This window comes from Xenopus laevis, chromosome 2L (assembly GCF_017654675.1).
Source record: "Xenopus laevis strain J_2021 chromosome 2L, Xenopus_laevis_v10.1, whole genome shotgun sequence".
NCBI classification, from domain to species: domain Eukaryota; kingdom Metazoa; phylum Chordata; class Amphibia; order Anura; family Pipidae; genus Xenopus; species Xenopus laevis.
In genome coordinates, this window is record NC_054373.1 from 160873651 (window position 1) to 160896191 (window position 22541).

General features: G+C 40.0%; 1 protein-coding gene across 2 annotated transcripts; it reads left to right on the plus strand.

The window, feature by feature from the left end:
• Positions 1 to 22321, plus strand: spart.L (spartin L homeolog). Of its 2 annotated transcripts, XM_041582638.1 has the most exons (9): positions 1 to 367; positions 6473 to 7293; positions 11298 to 11495; positions 14025 to 14157; positions 15589 to 15783; positions 17777 to 17935; positions 18025 to 18115; positions 20014 to 20059; positions 21634 to 21755. In XM_041582638.1, the coding sequence occupies exons 2-8, from the start codon at positions 6475 to 6477 to the stop codon at positions 20057 to 20059; spliced, it is 1641 nt and encodes a 546-aa protein (XP_041438572.1). In that variant the 5' UTR covers positions 1 to 367; positions 6473 to 6474; the 3' UTR covers positions 21634 to 21755. The 2 variants fall into 2 exon arrangements, with proteins under 2 accessions (XP_041438572.1, XP_018103167.1); XM_018247678.2 differs by lacking the exon at positions 20014 to 20059 and having other exon boundaries at positions 159 to 367; positions 21634 to 22321.
• The last annotated feature ends 220 nt before the right edge of the window (positions 22322 to 22541 follow it).

Sequence of the window (22541 nt, forward strand, 5' to 3'; positions counted from 1 at the left end):
TTAATTTATTTTAGTAATTACATAGCGCTTTTATTGACGGTCGCACCACTTAACATAACAAGGGTGCGTGGATAAAGTAGAACCACATATTTACTGCGTAGGTGTTTTTTAGGGACTTAATCGGGCCCCACCAATGACCTAAAATGCCCCTGTCAGATCCTGTATGGCGCCTACACATCACCAGCAGGTGGAGCGCATACGCATGTGCTTTAGCTGCGTGACTGGACAACAGCCGCCTTCTGTGACAGATCCCTCCGCCCACTGCATGCTGGGAGAGAAATTCAGGAGTCAGCTGAGTAAGTGCGTACAGCACCAAGCTCTTCTCCCCACGGCAGGATTTAATTTCCCTGCCCATCCACCTGAGCTGGTGAGTACCCCCCAGCGCGGCGATACCAAATCCCCTATTGCAGGGGGTGTTTCTGACTAATAAGGGAAAGGGCTGTTGAGTAGAGGGAGATCAGGCGAGGTAGCAAACTGGTGGGATTAGAACACACTGTATGAATAATGGAGTTGTCTGTCAGCTACTGTCGGTGCGAGGCCGGGTTATTAGGAGCTGGCACATTATAGCACTTTATTTGCTGCCTAACATTCACTTGTACTAATGTGATTTATGTTTGGGAGGGAAATGTAGTTGTGCAAGAGTCTTGCTCATTATTACACTTCTGCACAAAGCAACGTGTTGCCTGGGCTCTTACACTTCATCATTAGTTCATGTTAGTATATTAGAATGGCTAATTCTAAGCAACTTTTCGATTGGGCATCATTTTTTTTCTTTTTGAATTATTCGCTGACTTTTTGCAGCTTTCGAAAAGTGGGTCACTGACCCCATCTAAAAACCAAAGGCCGTGTAAGGTTGCCAATGTATTGCTACTTTTTAATACTCATCTTTCTATTCAGTCCCTCTCCTGTTCCTATTCCAGTCTCTTTTTCAAATCAATGCATGGTTGCTAGGGTAATTTGTGCCCTAGCAACCAGATCGCTGAAATTTCAAACAGGAGAGCGGCCGAATAAAAAGCCAAATAATTAAAAAACCACAAATGATAAAAAATGAAATCCAATTGCAAATTGTCTCAGAATATCACTCTCTACAATCTACATCATACTAAAAGTTAATTCAAAGGTGAACAACCCATTTAATGGCATTGGCATTTAAATACGCCCGTTCCAATGCATATGATTATTACAGTTTCCTTTAAAGGTGAAACAAAACCAGAAAATAAGAAACACACTGTGACACCTACTTCCAAGGTGCTTGGGTGAGGGAATAGCAGCGAGTGGCTCATATTAGAGTTAATGGAGGATGCTGGGAGTTGTAGAGCCATGTATTAGTTATGAACTTTATTGGTAACTATGGAAAGTAGTTTACTCATTCCAAAGAACATAGAGCAAACTAAAGTTTATTAAATGTGAGCGTCTCTTGTGTCTTATGTGCCTGACCTCAATTGGTGCCAGGGGAAGTCCATGCTGGGCGCTCTGTGTCATCAACAGTTGTGGGCCAAAGGTTGCCAATGTATCAAGCAACCCTACAGCAACACAGTCCAACACTGATAACATGCTATAATAACTGCTGGGAGACACTTATTGAGATTATTGTGATAGTACGTATGTGTCACACGTGCATACAGTTCAATATTGTTCTACTTGACATATTGTATGCTGTTTTAAATGGGTTGTTCCCCTTTAAATTAACTGTTAGAATGATGTCTAGAGCGATAGTCTGATACAATTTGCCATTGGTTTTCATTTTTTATTATTTGTGGATTTTGAGTTATTTTTCTTTTTATTCAGCTGCTCCCCAGTTTGCCACTTCAGCAATCTGGTTGCTAAGGTCCAAATTACCCTAGCAACCATGCAGTGATTTGAATAAGAGACTGGAATATGAATAGGGGAGGGCATGAATAGAAAGATGAGTAATAAAAAGTAGCAATAACAATAAATGTGTAGCCTTATAGAGCATTTGTTTTAAAAATGAAAAAAGTTGCTTAGAATTAGCCATTCTATAACATACTAAAAGTTAACTTAAAGGTGAACCACCCCTTTAAACCACAAATTTCAGCATCTCAGTGTGCCAAAATTGCAATGCAGTAACAGCTATGGGCCAGAACCCAGGCATGCTGTGCTTATAAAGCATTAGTAAAGGAAAATACAGACAGTTCATACAGAGACTAGCTAGTTCAAGAACTGCATATGTGGGTGGGTACACCTGGGATGGGCAATGTGTGAGTGGGTGTGTGTGTCACGTTACCTTTGTTTCTGTTACTTCTGTTGAATGAGACAGCACGTGATTCTCCCTGCCTGGGGTTTCGGTTACACATTCTGTAAGTACCCACTTTCTGCCCTTTATCAGCCGCCAGACAGACCTGTTTGACATCAGCCGCACACTCCGGTGAGCTTATAGTGTGCTTCCCAAAGCTGCTAAAGTCTTTTTGTAGACATTTTAGATTGATAATAAAGCTAATTTTGTTTTAATTCATCTAAATGTATGGGGTCCCAGTGAGTGTAGACCAGGAAATGGAGTTCCAGAATGATAGAGGTTATATATATATATGAGCATGCAGGTACTAATGCTCCGTTCCAAATCAATGGGAAACAATGTGCTTTTGTATTTTTTGCTACGGGTTAAGGTGTGTCTGCACAGGAATGTGGTCTCTAGTATGAATAAAGGTGTACTCAATCAATGAAAAAGGGTCTACTGGTTTAACTTTGTTTCGGCTATGGCAGGAAATTTGATTGCCGTCAACGTAAGGACTTGCATGTGTTTGTAAGTGCCATTCCACCACAATGAAAACAGGAGATAACTAGGGTTGCCACCTTTTTTGGAAAAAAAAACAGGCCTTCCTATATATTTAGCTTTTTTCTCCTATTACCGTAATAACATTTTTACCAGGCAGGCTGGTAAAATACTGGCCAGGTGGCAACCCTATAGAGATAACAGACCCCAGTCTTCTATTTACTGATGGGAGGGCATCGCCGGACATACGCAATTTTATAAAATACATAATTTTATCTACATTTGTCATGTACACAAACTCCCATTGGTACAGTCCCCATAGAGAAAAGTCTGGTCAGTTAACTCCTGCACTCCCATACAGTGAAATGCACAAAAAGCCACAGCGGGGGAAAGTACCCCAGCTCTCTTATGCACATTCCTGCGACTTAGGATCAGTTGACGTCTCCCCTTGTCCTATATCACACCGTGGGCTTAATGGAAAAGTTGTGACACTGTCTCATTATACACATGGGTGGGCCCCAATGTGGCCACCCACAATATAGGGGGCAGCTTCATTAAGGTTAGAATTGGAAATTCGAATTTTCGAGTTGGATGATTGGTCAAAACTCGCAAATTCAAATTGGGAATAATAAATTCGAATTTGAGATTTATCATACATGGACCCTGGGAACAAATCGCCACCTAAAACCTGCCGAGTTTATGTAGAAGTCAATGGCAGAGGTCCAGGGACCAATTTGAAAATGTTAATAGCCTTCCTGATATTCAAGTTTTTTTTTTCCTCGATTCGAGTTTTGTTTTCGGTTCAGCAATATTCGTTCAAGTTTTAGATGTTCAAATTTTTTCTTAAATAACCTCTCAGTCGAATTGCGAGTATATTCGAATTTATTAGAGTAAAACAAAATGTGCATGAATTCGAAATTCAACCTTTGATAAATGGGCCTCCCCAAGTTCACTCCTGCTTTAGTGGGTCTAGCGCAGGCTAGGGAGGTTTTCTGCAAAAAAGATAATAGTTCCTCCCTTCCAGAGCACATAAAAGCCCACACCTCTGGTGGGGAAAACTTTTTTTTTTTTTTTATATAGGTGCCCTTTAATATTCTACCAAAGCTGAACTGTGCAGAAATTTCTGAGCTTTGGCAGTTAACCCCTAATAAGGGGTCAATGACCCCAGCAACCACATTAAATAGAGGCACACTAAAAAGGTTAATTTGCTATTTCAGGGGTACTAAAGATTTTGAGTGCTCGGTCCTGATACTGCTCATTGAGGGAATCCGGGCTTGATAATATTCCGGTGCTTGTTCTAGTTAATAGGCCACTACAGGAAATTTATTGACGATCATAAAGAAATCAGTGTTTCCTCCAGTAAATAGTTGGATTTGCTCAGTGCACATAAACTATTCATTAGAGTAAGGCTGCTCTGTAATTGCACATGATCAGAGATAACAGTTGTGGACTTTTGTCAGCTTTTCAGATGTCACATGTTTGAAATGGAAAGCGGCCAATTGAGATGATTGTCGGACTATGAGCCCTTAGTGCAGAGTATATCACTAGTAACCCCTTCTCAATTCCCATTTGATTGAACAGAGCCCCTTTACATTGAGTTGGATTGGTTGACTGGTGATTGCATGTTACAGGAAGGACAGATATAATCTGATTAAGAAGAGGACTTGCCTCCAAATTAGATTTAGTATCAGCCCCTTTCATGTGATGCTTTGTTCCCAATTCAAGTGCATTAGAACCTTAATTTTACATCCCCTGATTTTAAGTTTTCCCTCATTTTACATTGTTGTTTAGTGGTCCCACCTATATATTATGCATAATACATTTCCCTGATTTTAAATTCTCCTGGATTTTACACCATTTTTTTCTGGTCCCCTGAAAAATTTAAAATATGGGTTCTGTATAACTAAATCCTTAGAAATGGGCGATGATCTGTCAGGAGCACTGAAAGTTATTTTATTTATTAATCGGTTGTCAAACAGATATTTGCCTAATTGGCACCCAAATGGTCGGCCATATTGGGATGATTTGATTTTTTGGTCTGGTGGGGGATTAGACTATATAGGCTATCCCCTAGTTTGCCAAGCAATATCTAAATGGTCCCTAATCATATGTCCACTGGGAAGGCCATCATTTTGACCCCATATGCTGCCAGTATCTGTTTATGTATGGCGTGCTGAAATAGAGCTCTACAGGTCGGACATCCCTGAACCAAAAAGGCTAAGGCCTCCATTTATAACTGTGAATGTTTTTCAAAAATATCTTGCTTTTAATATTTTGAATACATTATTATGCCCTTGCCATACATATCATACACTTTTTTTCGTTTTCCTATTTTCAGCAGTTCTGCTAGTTATATGTCTAAGATAAGGGTACATGGATATGAACATGGAAGAGAAAACATGTGTCAGAGCAAACCAATCCATTCAACTTTTCAAGTACATAAGAAAAAAGTTTTAATATGGACCTCTAATGTGACAGAACAAATTCAACAACGTTTCTATAATAAAAGTGACAGATTGGGTTCATTATGCGATGAGTGGTAAGCAGTATATCAAAGCAGAGCTCAAAAAGCTACAGGAAACACAGAAAGACAAAGCAATGGATTTTGATGATTTACTATTAAAAATGTAATATTAAAAAAAGAAAATATTTAGGGGCAGATGTATTAAGGGTCGAATATCGAGGGTTAATTAACCCTCGATATTCGACTGGCGAATTAAAATCCTTCGAATATCGAAGTCGAAGGATTTTGCGCAATTTGTTTGAACGATCGAAGGAATAATCGTTCGATCGAACAATTAAATCCATCGATCATCAATCAGAAAAAACTTGGAAAGCCTATGGGGACCTTCCTCCATAGGCTAACATAGACTTCGGTAGCTTTTAGGTGGCGAACTAGGGGGTCGAAGTTTTATCTTAAAGAGACAGTACTTCGGCTATCGTTCGATTCGTATTCGAAGGTCGAAGTAGTCCATTCGATGGTCGAAGTAGCCAAAAAAACACTTCGAAATTCGAAGTTTTTTTTCTTCTATTCCTTTACTCGAACTTAATGAATGGGCTCCTTACTCTTCTGGAAAATGGATTCTAGCACATGGGTTTGCTTGGGAACAACTATTAACTGGTGCATTTAAAGAGACTGTGCATGTGGTTAACCCTAAAAGAAATTTGATAACTGCAAAGAAACAGGTAAACCTTATCAATTCCTTTATCAAACACCTATGCAGTATATGTCTTCATTTGTACTGGCAGTGCACAGGAGCCAGTGTCTGGGTTTAGGAATTACATTTCAGTAAGTACAGGAGATGCAATGCTGCAGATGACCTATTTAGATGGAGGTTCTGTTCCATATTATGCGCAATTATAAAACATCTACAGGGCTGATCCCAAGTCATATAGCTGTAAACGTATTTTATGCTGTGCTAATTACACATTGCATGCTGATTTCTTTATCCCACCATGTTCCAATATTACCAAATGAATATGCATGACTTGTGGAGCCAATGGGAAAACGCATAACTCGCCGAATGCCTTGGCCTCAGCCTTCTCTGACTAATAACTTAAAAATGTGACTATGAAGATTTTCATTTATCCAGGTCATGGTATATCTAGTATAGGCAAATCTAAAACAACTGGGCTTGCTGAGTAATCATTGAAGACGTTTCACTACTCATCTAGATCACTTAAAAATGTAATGGAAGCAATAATTTATGCAGCTATAACATTCTTGTTTTTCTCTTTCAGCAATGGAGACAAATGCACCCCCTGAAAATCTAGAAAACACCTTGCTTCGCAGCATTGAAGATGAATACAGGAAAGCATTTAAATACATAAATAAAGGTTTGAGTACCGATGAGACAGGATATAAGGAAGAGGCTCGCAACTATTACAAGCAAGGACAGGAGCACCTGATAAGAGGATTAAATATATCCTTACAGAGGCCAGAGTTCACTGGCCCAGCTTGGGATAATGCCAGACAAATGCAGGCTAAGATGAAGGAGACCCTGCAGAATGTAAACACACGGTTGAATATCCTACAGCAGGGTTTGACTTCACTTCCTTCTAATTCTGCTGTAGAAAATGCATCGGCCCAGATGCCCGTTTTATACCCCGCCTTACCGCCTAAGCAGAAAGAGAAGCCAGAGAGGCCACCACCTCCCATATCTCTTGTTTGCCCCCCAGTACCAGGTCCAGTAAATGGATTTTCCTCTTTACCCAGCAGCGAAACTGTTCAACCGATAGATCCCATGATGGGAACAGCTGCGCCTCCAGCATACACTCCCCAGGCTACAGAAGGTCATTTTACAGTTTCATATGGGACAGAATCAGGGGAGCTTTCCACTGTAGGAGTTGATTTCTACTCCATGCCGGCACAACCACCACCCGTGCAAAGTCTTGGGGTGGATGCAGAAGAATTAATCCTGATTCCACAAGGAGTGCAGATTTTTTTTGTGACAGGAGATGGCCTTGTCAGTGCACCCTCATATCCAGGGTACCTTCGCATTATAAAGTTTATGGACACCACTAGTGAGATGGCTCAGAATCGCCCACCTGCCTTTCTTCAGGTAAGATAGTAGTTAGTCGTTCATTTCATTCTGCTTCTAGTTCCAAAAGTTTTCACAAGCCAACTCCTAAATGCCTTATAAGTACAAATATGGGACCTGTTATCCAGAATGCTCGGGACCTGGGGTCTTCCGGATAACGGATCTTTCTGTAATTTGGATCTTCATATCTTAAGTCTACTAGAAAATCATGTAAATATTAAGTAAACCCAATAGGCTGGTTTTGCTTCCAATAAGGATTAATTATATCTTGGTTGGGATCAAGTACAATGTACTGCTTTATTATTACAGGAGAAAAAGGGAATCATCTTTAAAAATTTTAATCATTTGGATAAAATAGAGTCTATGGGAGACAGGCTATCTGTAATCCTGAGCTTTCTGGATAACAGGTTTCCGGATAACAGATCCGATACCTGTATATATTACACTAGTTGAGAATGATATGAACATCCATCCTGTAGCTCTTGAACAGTTGTTGTTCAACAGCTCCTAACATCACTAGTAGACAGTAGTAGACTGACAGGAGAAGGAAACCCTGTAGAAAAAAAACGTACCCCACACACAAACACACGTAGACCCCCCTCCCTCCTGGGGAAATGCCCTATACTTTATACTTACCCCTTGTCGCAGATTCATGGCAGCGAACTTCACGGCATCCATCTTCAGGATCCTCGGTAAGCTGACTGGGAGATCGGCAATCTCTGTCAATTTTGGCACATGCACAGTTGTCGAAAACCGGCATATTGCTCCAACTGCTCATGCGCCGACCTACCGATCTCCCAGTCAGCTTACCAAGGACCTGGAAGATGGATGCCGTTAAGTCCGCTGCCAGAATCTGCGACAAGGGGTAAGTATAAAGTATGGGGCATTTCCCCAGGAGGGCAGTTAGCCTGGAGGGAGGGGGGTACAGATTTTTTTCTACAGGGTTTCCTTCTCCTTTAAGCGTGAGTTGAAGGTCAAAAGGTAGGATATCCCTCTTAGGCAGACCCAGCGGTTAAAAAGTGGCAAAACTATGGCAATTTTCCTACCAAACTTTGCAAAGAGAAAGTGTGCTCAGAAAACAAGTTTTTTGCCACTGAATGTGAGTATAATGATGATTAATTGGTATGTTTTCGCTTTATTATAATAAAAAGAATAATGGTTAGTGGGCATGTTCTAGTGCAGGGGTCAGCAACCTTTACTATCAAAAGAGACATTTAGCCCCCTCTTCCACTAAAGAAAAATAGTCTGGAGCCGCAAAACATAACACAGCTTGTAAACTTTTAAAAGTTTTTTAATTGTAACTGTTACAACAAAAGAATACAACAAATAGAAGTGCAGTGTGTATGTGTAGGCCCTACTTTGAAATAAATGAAACACTGAATAGCCCTATTAAATGCTAGTGTTCTCATCTGTTTAATGTGACTTCTGTTTCTGAAGCTCCATGCTGATCTTCCTTCTCTTGTCTTGAGTGTGTGACCGCGGTAAGGACCAGGATAAATCATCTTGTTGCGGCTCGGTCTTGCCTGTCACTCCTGGGACGTCTATACAGCCCTCGCACCTGCTGGCGGCTTCCTGAGTGTGCGACCGCGGTAAGCCAACCGTTAGCTTACCGCGGTGGCACACTCAAGAAACCGCCAGCAGGTGCGAGGGCTGTATAGACGTCCCAGGAGTGACAGGCAAGACCGAGCCGCAACAAGATGATTTATCCTGGTCCTTACCGCGGTCACACACTCAAGACAAGAGAGGTCCCGATAGGCTTAAACAGCAATTCGGCAGGTTTTAGATGGTGAATGGTCTAAGTCGAATTTTTAAAGACACAGTACATGATAAATTTAGATATTCGAATTTTGGAATTTTTTTCAAATCGAATTTGGACTATTCCCTAGTCGAAGCACAAAAAAAATAGCTTGAAATTTGAATTTTTTTAATTCGAAAATTCACCTCGACCTTTGATAAATCTGCCCCTTAGTTGATACATTTCTCAGCAGCATCTCTGGAGTATTTTTATTAACATTATTATTACCGTACTATTTATTTATATAGCACCAGCATATTTCACAGAGCATTTAGTTGTATCGACAGCTGCCTGTAATGAAACCCAGAGATTCTGCTCACAGGGACAAAGATAAGAAGTGTATCAACTAAATATATCAATTTAGTACAGTTTAGAGGGTCAGAGACCCCCCCCCCCAGAGCTGCTTTAGAAGTTGAAAAATGACACTTTACACTTCAATATTAGAAAAACAGTCACACATGGAAAAAGTTATTATTTCTGGTGATCTGTCTGAAAACAACTAGTTGTTTGAAGGTGAACCACTCCTTTATGATGGGTTCAGGCTTGATAAATAAGCTTCAGTCATTGGTTATTTCCTTCTTTATTGGAGGCAGGGATGAAATTATGATGGGCTACAGAGGTAAGCATTGACATGGTATAGGTATGTTAGTGATGAGTTAGAGAGAGGAGATGATTATAGTCTGTGGCTTTAACTTGGCACAGAGAGGTTTGTAGGGCAAAAGCAAAGTGGAGAAGTGGGAGAAAGTTAATGATTCTTTTAGGAATAAAGGGTAACAAAACATTCTATACAAATACATCAAATACACTTGTTTTTGGGTTATTAAGCTTTTTCTTCCTTGCCCAAGTAGTAAAAATGTTCAGCATTTTATAGCATGGCAGCACAATATACACAAACTAGCACCTTGTACCAGATACATGGGGAAGAACTTGAAAGTGACTTAACATAAATTTGTACTTGTATTTTATACAACTCCCATTTCTTCTAGTTTCCCTCCCATAGTTATTTGTATTGAAATGCCAACCACACCCCTCTTGGGTCTTATAATCTCATCCCCTATGATCCAGTTGGAATGTTTTAAGGAACAAATACGCTGATATTTTGTCTCCTGAGCGAATGATTCAGCAGACACACTTGCTTTTAGTGACTTTTTTTATTCTTGCTCGGTCTGCAGTTAAAAAATGCCCCTCTGTATGTCTTTCAGTGATCAGCTAATGTAAGACATGACATAAGTGACTTGTTTATATTGGTGACTAGGTTGTTACATAACACTAATCTCTAAATAGATTCTCTCTTGGTTATTAGATCATCAGCATTTACTGACAAGGTATTAGGATTTGGCCTGTGTTTCCCAGCAGTGATTTACAGCAGACATCAGGATTTGCTGTAAAAGGCGACAGAGCGAGAAAAAGAACAATATGAGCAGTTAGACAAGGCATTACTGAAGCAACTTTAAAGGAATTGTAACAAGTGGTTCAAGTGCCAAATAACTTATGAAAAAAATCCTGTAACAGGCCATACTGTCCTTTCCATGACACCCATGCGTGCTGATAGTTGAGAAGGGAGTTATAATAATAAAAAAAATTAAACGTATTACACCAAGGGGCAGATTTACTAAGGGTCAAAGTGAAAATTCTAATTTTTGAAAAAAAATTTTTGGTCACAACTCTCAAATTCCGAATTGTGAATTGTCGAAACTCGATTAAAGCTTTAATTTCAATTTGCATTTTGAGATTTATCATACTCTGGTCCTTTAAGAACTCAAATTCAACTATTTGCCACCTAAAACCTGCCAGATTACTGTATTAGTCAATGGGAAAGGGATCAATTGGGTGATGTTTGCAGCCTTCCTGACATTCGAGTTTTTCTAATTCAAATTGAGTTTTTCTAACTCAAATCTAATTTGATTCGAGTTTTATGTCGTTTAAATTCTTCCGAGTTGAAAAAATTTGATTTTATTAATAAATTTAGATTGGTCAAATTTTGAATTTATAGGAGTTTAAAATTCGAAATTCGACCCTTGACGCCCAGTGTCATGGTATCAAATACTAAAAAATCCGTAGCAATCAGCTTCCAGGGACTAGCTAAACTTTTCTGATTTACACTGCCAGACGTTGCCTGTCTCTGATTTAGGCTGACAGTGTAAAGTGTGGCTACTATTTGATTATCATAGTTTTTCTGTTGAGTTAAATGCAATCTAAAGTTCAAAAATGTCCTCTGGGCTTCTTTCAGGTCTGTGATTGGTTGTATCCCCTCATGTGTACTCAGTCGCCAGTTTTACGCACTAACACTGGAGTCTACATGTTCCCAGACATGATGTCCCAGGTACCTGGATCCTATGTGGGAGTGGTTCTCTCTTCTGAGCTGCCCGTTGCTGACCAAGAACTGTTTGAAGACCTGCTGAGACAAATGTCGGATCTGAGAATCGAGGTACATGAAATACACTGTACTGTCAAATGCAGCCTAGCCCTTTCATTCATTCAAATGCTTGTGGGCAGGACCGCCATTAGAAATCACAGGGCTACATACAACAAAATTTTCTGGGCCCCGCCCATCCAGGCCCCACTCCAGATCCCGCCCACTCCACATCACAGTTAAAAGACCACACAGACATCAGCGTTAAAAAAAGTTAACCCCCCCCTCCCACAAATTATAAAAAGCTATTGGAGACCAGGGACCCCTATAAATTAAAAAAAAAAAACAACATTGGCGCCAGGCCCCCCCCATAAAAGTTTTCGTGTCAGGGCTCCCCTTACAAGTAAAAAAAAAATTGGTGGCAGTGGCCTGTAGAGTATTAAAATAATACACTGGTGGCCACGGGATTAAAAACAAAAAACACACATTGGTGTTCAGAGGAATTGAACTCGTGACTTCAGGACTTCAGTTTCGCCTCCTTTCATGACTTTGGGTCTTTTCGCCGCTTCAGGACTTCAATTTTGGCTGTTTCCATGACTTTGGGTCTTTTCCCCGCTTAAGGCCTTCAACTTCTGTTGTTATATATTTACCTCTATGACCTCGTACGTAAAGCAAACCCAAGAGATAAGGCAAGTACAAATACAATGAGGTCGTTTATTGAGTCCAATACAAGACAATAGATTTTGCCTGGGAAAACAGTCAGTGTGTCACCTAGGTGGATCACGAATGCTTTCCAAAGATACCGTATATACTCGTGTATAAGCCGACCCGTGTATAAGCCGAGGTACCTAATTTACCTAAGAAAACTGGAAAAATGTATTGACTCGTGTATAAGCCTAGGGGCCCCATGTCAGATTTCAAAATGTGAATGTGACCCAGCCGCAACAATTGGGGGACACTGGGCAGGTACCTGTTACTGTCTGTGACTGACTGTGTCGCCGACCGGATTTCATGTTTGCTTCCCTCTGCCACCCCTATTTCATGTTTGCTTCCCTCTGCCACTTCCCCCCCCATCTGTCGCTCTCCCCACCCTGGCTGCTCTTCCCTCTGTCCTTCCCTCTGTCACCTCTGCTCTTCCCTCTGTCCTTCCCTCTGTCACCTCTGCTCTTCCCTCTGTCCTTCCCTCTGTCACCTCTGCCCCAGCCGGACTGCCTGTGACTGCCTGTGTCGCCGCCCGGAGCAGGTCCAGGAGCTCCGGGCGGCGCGTCCTTCCCTGCCGGCGTTCGCTTTCAAAATGGCGGCGCCCATGGCCGCCACGTGGGTAGCGGCCGGCGCCGCTACCCACGTGGCGGCCATGGGCGCCGCCATTTTGAAAGCGAACGCCGGCAGGGAAGGACGCGCCGCCCGGAGCTCCTGGACCTGCTCCGGGCGGCGACACAGGCAGTCACAGGCAGTCCGGCTGGGGCAGAGGTGACAGAGGGAAGGACAGAGGGAAGAGCAGAGGTATGACCCGCGTATAAGCCGAGTTTGAGTTTTTCAGCACATTTTGGGTGCTGAAAAACTCGGCTTATACGCGAGTATATACGGTACTCCCACATAACATAAGTTTATATACCCATTTTGATGTCATAGATGAGGTGATAAAAATGGGGGTGTTAATGTTACACTATGGGGGGCATGTGCAAGACTCTCTGTCAGTCACGTACACAACCTAAAGCAATAAATCATTAGTGCGGGATTGTATAAGGGACAGACTCATTGGAACTGACCATTTACAGGCAGAACCACGGCAAAATATACATGCAGTTAGTATTTTAAACCTCTTTATTTCACAAATAATAACATTCATAAAAAGCTGTTTTTGGGAACATCAGGACAAAATTTTTATGTAAAATCCAGGAAAACATTACTTAAAATCAGGGAAACGCACCCATAGAAATGCATTATAAATTGTAAAATACAAATAATAAATGTAAAATGCAGGAAAACTTAAAATCAGGCTACTTAAAGTGGACCTGTCACCTACACATAAAAAGCTGCATAATGAAAGTCCTTTGCAAATTAAAACATCCTTTTCATTAAAACATCCATACCTGTTATAAAGGTGTTTAAATATCTAAACTGTTAATCAAATATTACCTGCCCCGCCTCTATGCTGTGGCATAGAGGCGGGGCAGTCAATTACTTTCATTTCCATTCATCACTTCCTAGATGTCACTGCACTCCTCACATTCCCCTTTCCCTCCCCAGGCTCTATAATTGTGTAGGGCACTGCACATGGACATTAGGTCCCCCATTCTGGTGCATACACAAGATTTTTGGGTGATGCACAATTTCCCTTAATAACCGTGTCCACAAAATGGCAGCTGCCTGCTTGCTGTGATTGTATAATTCCAAGACAGAAGGAAACAAAATGTAAATAATAAATACAGTGTAAGCAAAGTTTATTTTGCTCAACTAACATGATAGAAAATAATTTGAAATTATTTCTTAGGGTGACAGGTCCCCTTTAAAATGGACACCTAACCTTTTATAACTGCATAATAATAGACGGTGGTTTCCTTGTTTTCCTACATATCTGTATTCTTATTTTCCCTGTAAAAGCCCTCTGAAGCGGCTAGTGAAGTTATCGATGTGAGTCGGACAGTACATATTATCACTATTCCTGAAGATGGGCAAGAGGAGCAAAAGGAATTACCAGAATGGAGTGAGAAAGTTGCTCAGGGGATTCTCTCAGGTATTATTACTATTTATATAGACACAAGGCATAAAAGATCAAACATACAAACTGAAGCAGATACTTATTATAGCATCTATTTTTGTCTAATATAACAATTGAATAGTGTTAACACTTTCCCTGCCAGTGATTTCATGAGTTAAGGGCACTTCATAAAAAGCACGTTGGTAGGCCATGTGTTTTATCCATAGTATATTCTTAAAAACAGATACATATGTGCTACATCATCAGCAGACTGTCACTTTGCTTGACAACAAGGTAGTTCATATGCCTGCCGTAGGAAAAAGTTTGAAGCGGATCCCCATCCAAAATGTTTTACTTTTTTTTAAATGTAATTCTAAGCAAATTTACATGGGTTAAATATTTTCACTTGGTTTGAAAGTTATGTGGAAATGTAATTGCAGCTGAAAGCAGTGTTTAACCATTTTTTGTTCTGAGCCTGACTTTTGAAACAGTGTAAAGCTGGCCATAGATGTTGAGATTTTTAAAAGATCAGATCCTGATCGTGAGACCACGATCTTCTCAGAACGATCGTACGAATTGACCATCAACTAAAAAGACTAATTTGCCAGAAAACCAAAGGGGAGCTGCCTGCTTGGCCCTGCAAACATAGATAGATTGCACTGGGACCGACAAAGATTTTTTTTAACCTGGCCGATCAATTTCCTGACAGATGTCGGCCGAAAAATCGTAAGATGCACGATCGTTCGAATCCCACTAACCGCACGATAATTTCGGACTTCCCTAAAATCGGTCGTTCGGCAAGAAGAATCGTCGCGTCTATGGGGAGCTTTAACAGGAGTCAAATCTTCAGATATTTGACTTCCAGACCTCCAGATATTTTAGTTAACTGGCAACATTGTTTCAGGAGTTAGAACCTGCAGTGGCAGAGAATTTAAACAAAAACTGTTTTTAATTGCAGTTGCATTTACAAATAGCTCTAAAATCATTTTTAATTAATGTATACTGTGAAATTGCTTAGAATTACATTATCTTTTAGTATGCAAAAAATGTTTTTTTGGAATACAGACTTTTTAAGCAAAGAAAAGCAGTATATAGGAGGCGTGGGTGTTTATTGTGAAGAGAACTGGCTGGCACATAAAGCCTGATCATGGGTAAGGACATGTGAGATGTCCAGAAGAATGGGGAGCTTTGTGTGTAAAAGGGATATTTTGGCTGCTGATTGTCTAGTGTATAACCGAATGTCAATGCAGAAGGATGTGGATTATCCCAACAGCAGCATGAATTGCAGGTTGTAGATGAATGGGAAATGGGCAGCAGAGAGACCAATAATTAGGCTGATAAAGTGATCACTGATATAACAGTGTGTAACAGTTTTAAATTAGCAGAGTAACAGGCTTTGCATTAGTTCTAAAGAGTCTATGTGGCTGCTTCTATCGACCATGTAAAGTTTATGTTTGACCATTCCAGGTGCCTCTTGGATTAGCTGGGGTTTGGCAAAAGGAGCAGAGCTAACCGAAAAGGCCATCCACAAAGGCGCTTCTAAATTACGAGAGCACATTCAGCCAGAAGACAAACCCCTTGAGGTCAGCCCCACTGTGGCCAAAGGGCTTCATGTAGCAAAGCAAGCCACTGGTGGGGCAGTTAAAGTCAGCCAGTTTCTAGGTAAGCGAGCCCTACACTGACTGTCTGTACAGAAAACATTTCATCTCAAACTGTGGTTTTTCTTGAAGTACAACTCCCAGCATACTGCAACAGCCTCCAGGTCTTGGAAACAGCTGGGAGTTGTAATTAAATAAGCATAGGTCAGACATATGTTATGATATAAGCTAATTATTTTTTTGTTTATTTGATTAATATGTTCTATTATGTGTTATTTCCAGCTTGGCACCACACTGTAAAATGTAGTGTATATATATTTTGCAGCTGATAACTCCTTAAAGTGGACCCGTCACCCAGACATAAAAATCTGTATAATAAAAGTCCTTTTTAAATTAAATATGAAATCCAATTTCTTTTTTTTATTAAAGCATTCATAGCTGTTGTAAACTCATTTAAAAATATCAGCTGTCAATCAAATATTGTTTGCCCCTCCTCTATGCCAGTGGCATAGAGGCGGCGCAGACAATTACTTTCACTTTCCATTCAGCACTTCCTAGATGTCACTGCTCTCCCTGCATTCCCCCAGCTCTCTTAACGATTTAATTGTGTAACCAGGGCATGGGGATGGACATTGGGTCCCTGTCCCCTGGTGCACAAACAAGATTCTGAGATGATACAAGGCTTGTCTTAATAACAATGTCCACAAAATGGCTCCTTCCTGGTTGCTATAATTATGAGTTCCCAGACTGATGGAAACAATATTCAAATAATGTATACAGTGTAATTAAAGTTCATTTTGCTTGACTAACATGATAAAATAGGATTTGGAATAATTTGGTTTGGGCGACGGGTCCCCTTTAATGACAAAAGAAAGGACGTTTCCTTTTAATCTTGTTGAAATAGCAACATTTCAGCTATATTTGTATGTTTTACATTTTGATTACAGGCTGAAAGTTTGCTTCAGATGTTGTAACCCATAGCAGCTTGGCTACAGATAGCTGGTACTTGTTGCTAAGGGGTAATACGTCTAGAGCAAACTTTGTCTCCTGATGCTGTATTGTGCCTATGTGTCTAAAGCTTGGTTCAACCCTATGCTCAGGCATGTAACCAGAGCATGTTAAAAAATTAGGGATAGTTTTAGAAAAATGAATGTAGCTAGAAGGGCTACACAGATTAAATTTAATTGCAGCAAATTATCCGTAAGTATTTAAGTGATCTGGTACCCATACTATAAGCCTCATTCACACTTGAGGCATTTATCCAGCATGAGTAAAAATTATATATTTAATTTGAGATCATAATCACCATTACCACTGCCATTTATCATGACTCATCCAGTTCATAACCTGACCTGAGCCACCTGCTTCACTAGTATATATCCAGTATACCAACAATTAGTAGCCCACCTGTCCTGTAGCCTGTCTTAGGTGCAGCAGCCCTGAGCATACTGCTTAAAGAGCACCTGTTACAGAAAAATTGTTTCCCCCATCAGAGGTGAAGGCTAATAGAACCCACACTCTAGTTGGGGGAAACTTTGCCCCAACTACCCCAAGCGCTAGGACATGCACGCTGGAATAACCTGTCTACCCCTATACTTTGTGCAAATGCATACATAGTGAGGGTGTAGTTTTATATATCTAACAAGATAATTGTAATACTTTGTCTTGCAAAAAAAAAAAAAAACACCTTAAATTGCACCCCCATTTTTTGAAAATACAATGGAAGACAACAACAGAGGGTAGAATGTAATTTTAGCCCTGTTCATCCTACGGTGGCAAAATGAGTAAAGGCTCATCTGTCTTATTACTTAGAAATGGGGGTGTTCAAGCAATGTACGGTATGTTTTTTTTCCAAGATTGAAAATACAATTAACTTGATAGATATAGAAGGAGACCTTGCCAAATTAAATCTGACCAAATCAGGTGAAAGTCACCAGTATGAGCAATGCCTAATAAATGTAAATATAAAAATAAATTGAAATTTTACTGGGCCTGTTCTTTAAAGCCCAACACAATTTTGTGTAATGACAATGCTCTTTCTCTTTACTGGGATGTAGTGGATGGTGTTTGTTCCATTGCCAGTTGTGTTGGGAGAGAGCTAGCACCGCATGTGAAGAAACATGGCAGCAAACTTCTGCCAGAATCTCTGAAGAAAGACAAAGATGGTAAATCCCCGTTGGATGGAGCCATGGCGGTAGCAGCAAGTGGTGTACAGGGTAATCAGCACAAAATGATCATCTTTTTTTGTTTGTTTTTAATACATTTTGGTGCTTGTAATTACAAATTGTATATGCTTATTTTCCAGGATTTGCAACAGTTTGGCAAGGTCTGGAATTTGCCGGGAAGAACGTTGCTAAAAGTGTAGCATCAGAGACTGTGCACACCATCAAGCACAAGTGCGTATTTATGTTGTTATACCTTTGAAACCCTTTGTAGCTACACCAGTGGCTGTTTGGTTGAAGCCTTGGGCATAACTTTCAAACTGCATTTTCGTTTGGGAAGTTCATGTGCAGTAAAATCACCCAGGTGCAATGTTGCTCCCATCTTCCTTTGTGTAAGGGTTCAAGGAGCTTTGACCGCTCTAAAATGTGGTTTTGCAGGCCCGTGGAGATCAATGAAGTGGGGAAACTTTCCCCAGCTTGTTTAGTTGACTCCATGTATAAAAACTCTGTGCTCGGGTAAGTTCTGGGGGCAGCTTTGGATTTGCATACCAAGTATTCACATACCCGGGGGAGGTGACCAGGGGTACTAATACAAACTGGGCCATGATATAGCCCAAGGCCATTTACACTTTAACAGTTTCTTCTTTCATCCCCTCTATTCTAACCTATGCCTCTATTCTAACCTATGCCTCTATTCTAACCTATGCCTAGCCTATGATTAAGGGAGCTACTCCCAAAATGCGTCAGGTGTTGCTGGTCTGTGACCTGTTAGATTAAACCACCTTTTTTAACCGGAGTGCCGCCTTTTTTGTCTTTTAAACCTCTATTCTAAACCACCTTTTTACCACAGTCTGTGGGTGAAAGAATTAACAAAATAATAGCAATAAAATCATACAACAGTCAGAAATTGTGTCATGTGGCCAGACTGCACTGATCTAAAAGAGAAGATGGCACTCTAAAATATATGCAGCATGTATTTCATCCTAATTGATACATTCACGGCCATGTTAATAATGCATTTATCTTTAATATTAGTTTAATATTAATTACTTTTTTTTTTAAAGGTCACAAGCTTTAAGAGAAATTTCCCTTAGACTGAGGACAAACTTATGTTTTCCACATAATACAAATCATTTTACTGTTAACCCTTTTACTTCCACTGCGCCCCCTAGTTATTTATAGTAGTTGAGAATAAACGTAATTACTAATGGAAACCAATTCACGGATGAGAATTTAACTGATCAAAAGCTTAATTACAGGTGCAAGAGAATCAACCAGTGAGAATGCTGATTCCCAGCACTATGTCATCCATCTTGCTCTTATCTTACATACAGAGATTTTTGTGTCATTTTTTTATTATATTACACAAGAATCAAACATGGACATAAAGGGCAGACATGTACAGTGATGGGAAACTGTGCTTAATGCTTTCTACTCCAAATGCAGTAACTAAGAACAAGGAGCAATATTTACACAGGTCAGCTGGGATTCACATTGGAGGATAATTTAAAATGTAATGCTACCGCAGGTTAAGGAAGCAACCCTGATGTTACTGGACTACAGCTCCCAGCATGCCTTAACCTTTATAATATGTTAAAGTATGCTGGGATCCTGGTCCGGACTGAGAATTAAAATAGGCCCTGGCATTTCAGGTACACAGAGGCCCAATGAGCCCACACAGAGGCCAGAACCCACAGATTGCCAGTCCGGGCCTGCTGGGATCTGTAGTCCAGCAACAACTGAGTAAAGTGTAGTTGTGCAGCAGGGTTTGGTGTCCTGTAAAGGTACTTCATATTCCATTGCAAACATGACAAGTCCAACTAGATTATATCAGACTAGAGGTCAGATGCTCTGAAAGTAAAAAAAAAAAAAAAAGCTTCATAAATATCTTTTTGAGAAAATAAAAAGGAAGATAATCCATTCTTACAATGCTGGTATATTTTCCCTTTATCAATGATACATTTTGTATAGCAAAATATAATTGATAAAACACTTGGTATATAACACTAATGTTTCAGGTAACGTAGTCAAATGTCGAAGAGATACTTTGAAATAGGAACAATTGTTGTGCACTCGAAACAATTTACTAACCGTCTTTGTCTTCACCCATACTTTTTGTTTGATCATTTCAGATACAGGAGATTCCATATGGATGAGCCACCTCTTAAGCACGTTTAAGTGAATACCGTTTATTTGTCAGTTTTATACAGCAAATTGCTCCTGGGATCATTCACTCCACCCCAAATGAATCAATACAGTATTTTGGCATGTCAAGGAAACCCATCAATTGGCTAACACACTTGTAAAATAGCCTATAGAAAAATCCTGGCTATTAAAGCACCAAGGTGCAGTGAATGAAACCATTTTCCCTTTAATTGAATCTGGATAAAGGAATATGAGTATTAATAGTGATTTAATCTATTTCTGCTGCATGAAATAATTCTTGGTCACAATATAATTTCATGCTATATCAGTGGGAAGTTTACCTAAAAATAGTACATTTTTCATCTAGTAGGTTATGATTTAAGGTGAACTCAAGTGTCCCCCTGTGGGCATGTAACTCACCAATGCTATGACTTTCTTATCAATCTGCTGTCTGTACGGACTAGACCAAAGAATATGACACCTTTGTGTGTTAACATACTGACTGTCAGTTCTAGATATTTCTATTTGAGATATCTCGGATATATATAGAGAGAGAGAGAGAGAGATTTCCTGTCTTATTTTTACCAAAAAGATGCATTTGAATGCCTTGAGCTGTGCCAGTTAACCCTTACATGCTTTTATCATCACACGCACTTACATTGCAGCCTGTAATTCAAAACAGTATCTAGTTCAGTGATCCCCAACCAGTAGCTCGCAAACCACATGTTGCTCACCAACCACATGTTGGCTGTTTCTCTCTGTGGCCTCAAAGCAGGTGCTTATTTTTGAATTCCTGGCTGGAGGCAAGTTTAACTTGCACAAAAACAGTTGTACTGCCAAACAAAGTCTCCTGTAGTCTGCCAGTCAACACAGGGGCTACCAGATAGCCAATCACAGCCCTCATTTGCTTGTGTTGCTCCCCAACTCTTTTTACATTTGAAAGTGGCTCACGGGTAAAAAAAAGGTTGGGAACCCGTGATCTAGTCTCTAGAAACTAGATGGCAGCCTTATTCAGTATTTTCCTGCAGCGATCCCCAAACTTGTAAATGTTAAGGTATTTTTCAGTGATTTGTCTCCCATTGGACTACATTTAAGGAAATAACATCGGACCATGCCCATATTGCTTTTTAAAGCAGCACAGTCTTCAACATGCTTAGAAACAATGTTTTGGTAAACTTCCCTTTTAAGAATTTAATTAAAAAGTCATATAATGGTATAAAGCATGCAAATGAAGTATTATTGTATCAGTTTACATTGCACAAATTCTTCATTTGTAATGGAATGAACAAATCAAACACAAATCACCTTTGGCTGAAGAAGCTTTACAGTATAGAGCAGATATTTCTGTTTATATTCCTGTACAACAAGAAATGTACAATATAGCACCTCTCTCTTTTATAAAATATTCTATGCCTTTTTTGTATTTTCCTTGAAAATAATTTTGTTCGTGAAAAAGAACCAAGTAATGCTGCTGCTTCTCCTTATAATTCAGCTAATTGTTACAGTGTAATTATCATGGAATTGATCCGAACATTTTCACACAACTGCATACGGTATTTTATGACATGGAAGATGTAAGCATGTACTATTCAATGTCTGTGCTGCAGGTACGGGAAAGATGCTGGCCACGCGACTGACAACGCTGTCAATTCTGCAATGAACATGGGCGCCACAGCATTTAACATTGATAACGTAGGTATCAAAGCACTGGTGAAGAAAACTGCTAAAGAGACTAGCCATGCGATTCTCGATGAATACAAGATCACTAAGAAGCAAGAGGAGAAAGGGGAAAAACACTAAAATAAAAGCAACGCTAACATGCGTAAATTGCCTTAACATGTGAATCTTAACTTTCTCACTGTAGAAGGAAAAAAAACACCACAGGGGTGCCCTTAAGCAGCTCGGTCATCAACATGCTGGGATCCAACACCACAACAATAACCAAACAAGAGCTCTGCTGCAATGATAAGGCATCTCCAAATGTATGTCTCTGTATAGCAAAGAAGAAACTGCCATCAATACTGAAATTCTTTATAAGAGAGCTGTCCTTAATGTGTGTGCTTAGAAACGTGCTTAATAGTACATTTTCAAGAAACTACATCACCAGATATGTTTAGTTTAATGCCTTGTTTGTACTGTCAATTCATTTCAGGTCTCTCATCTGAGTGTTGAACTATTACTTTCTGAGCAGGTCTATATGCAAAAGGAGTAAGTGAAGATGAACATAAAAATAGCTTTTACATTAACAGTTCTGTGTAAAAACTGGGTAAATAGGCTGTGCAAAATAAAAAAATGTTTCTAATATAGTTAGTCAAAAATGTAATGTATAAAGGCTGGAGTGATTGGATGTCTAACAGAACAGAACCCAACTTTCTGCTTTTCAGCTCTCTAACCCTACCCTACGTAGACTCTCCTCCCCCCCCCTCCCAGCCTAGCTGCGAACCCAGGAAAATGCCCCTTACTTTTTACTTACCCCTCTGTGCAGATTCAGGGATCTCAGTATTGCAGCCATCTT

Coding starts and splice junctions, on each gene's coding strand:
- spart.L (XM_018247678.2), top strand. CDS start 6,475: ATGGAGACAAATGCACCCCCTGAAAATCTAGAAAACACCTTGCTTCGC. Junction 14,158..15,588: donor TGCTCAGGGGATTCTCTCAG/GTATTATTACTA, acceptor TGACCATTCCAG/GTGCCTCTTGGATTAGCTGG. Junction 17,936..18,024: donor AGCAGCAAGTGGTGTACAGG/GTAATCAGCACA, acceptor CTTATTTTCCAG/GATTTGCAACAGTTTGGCAA.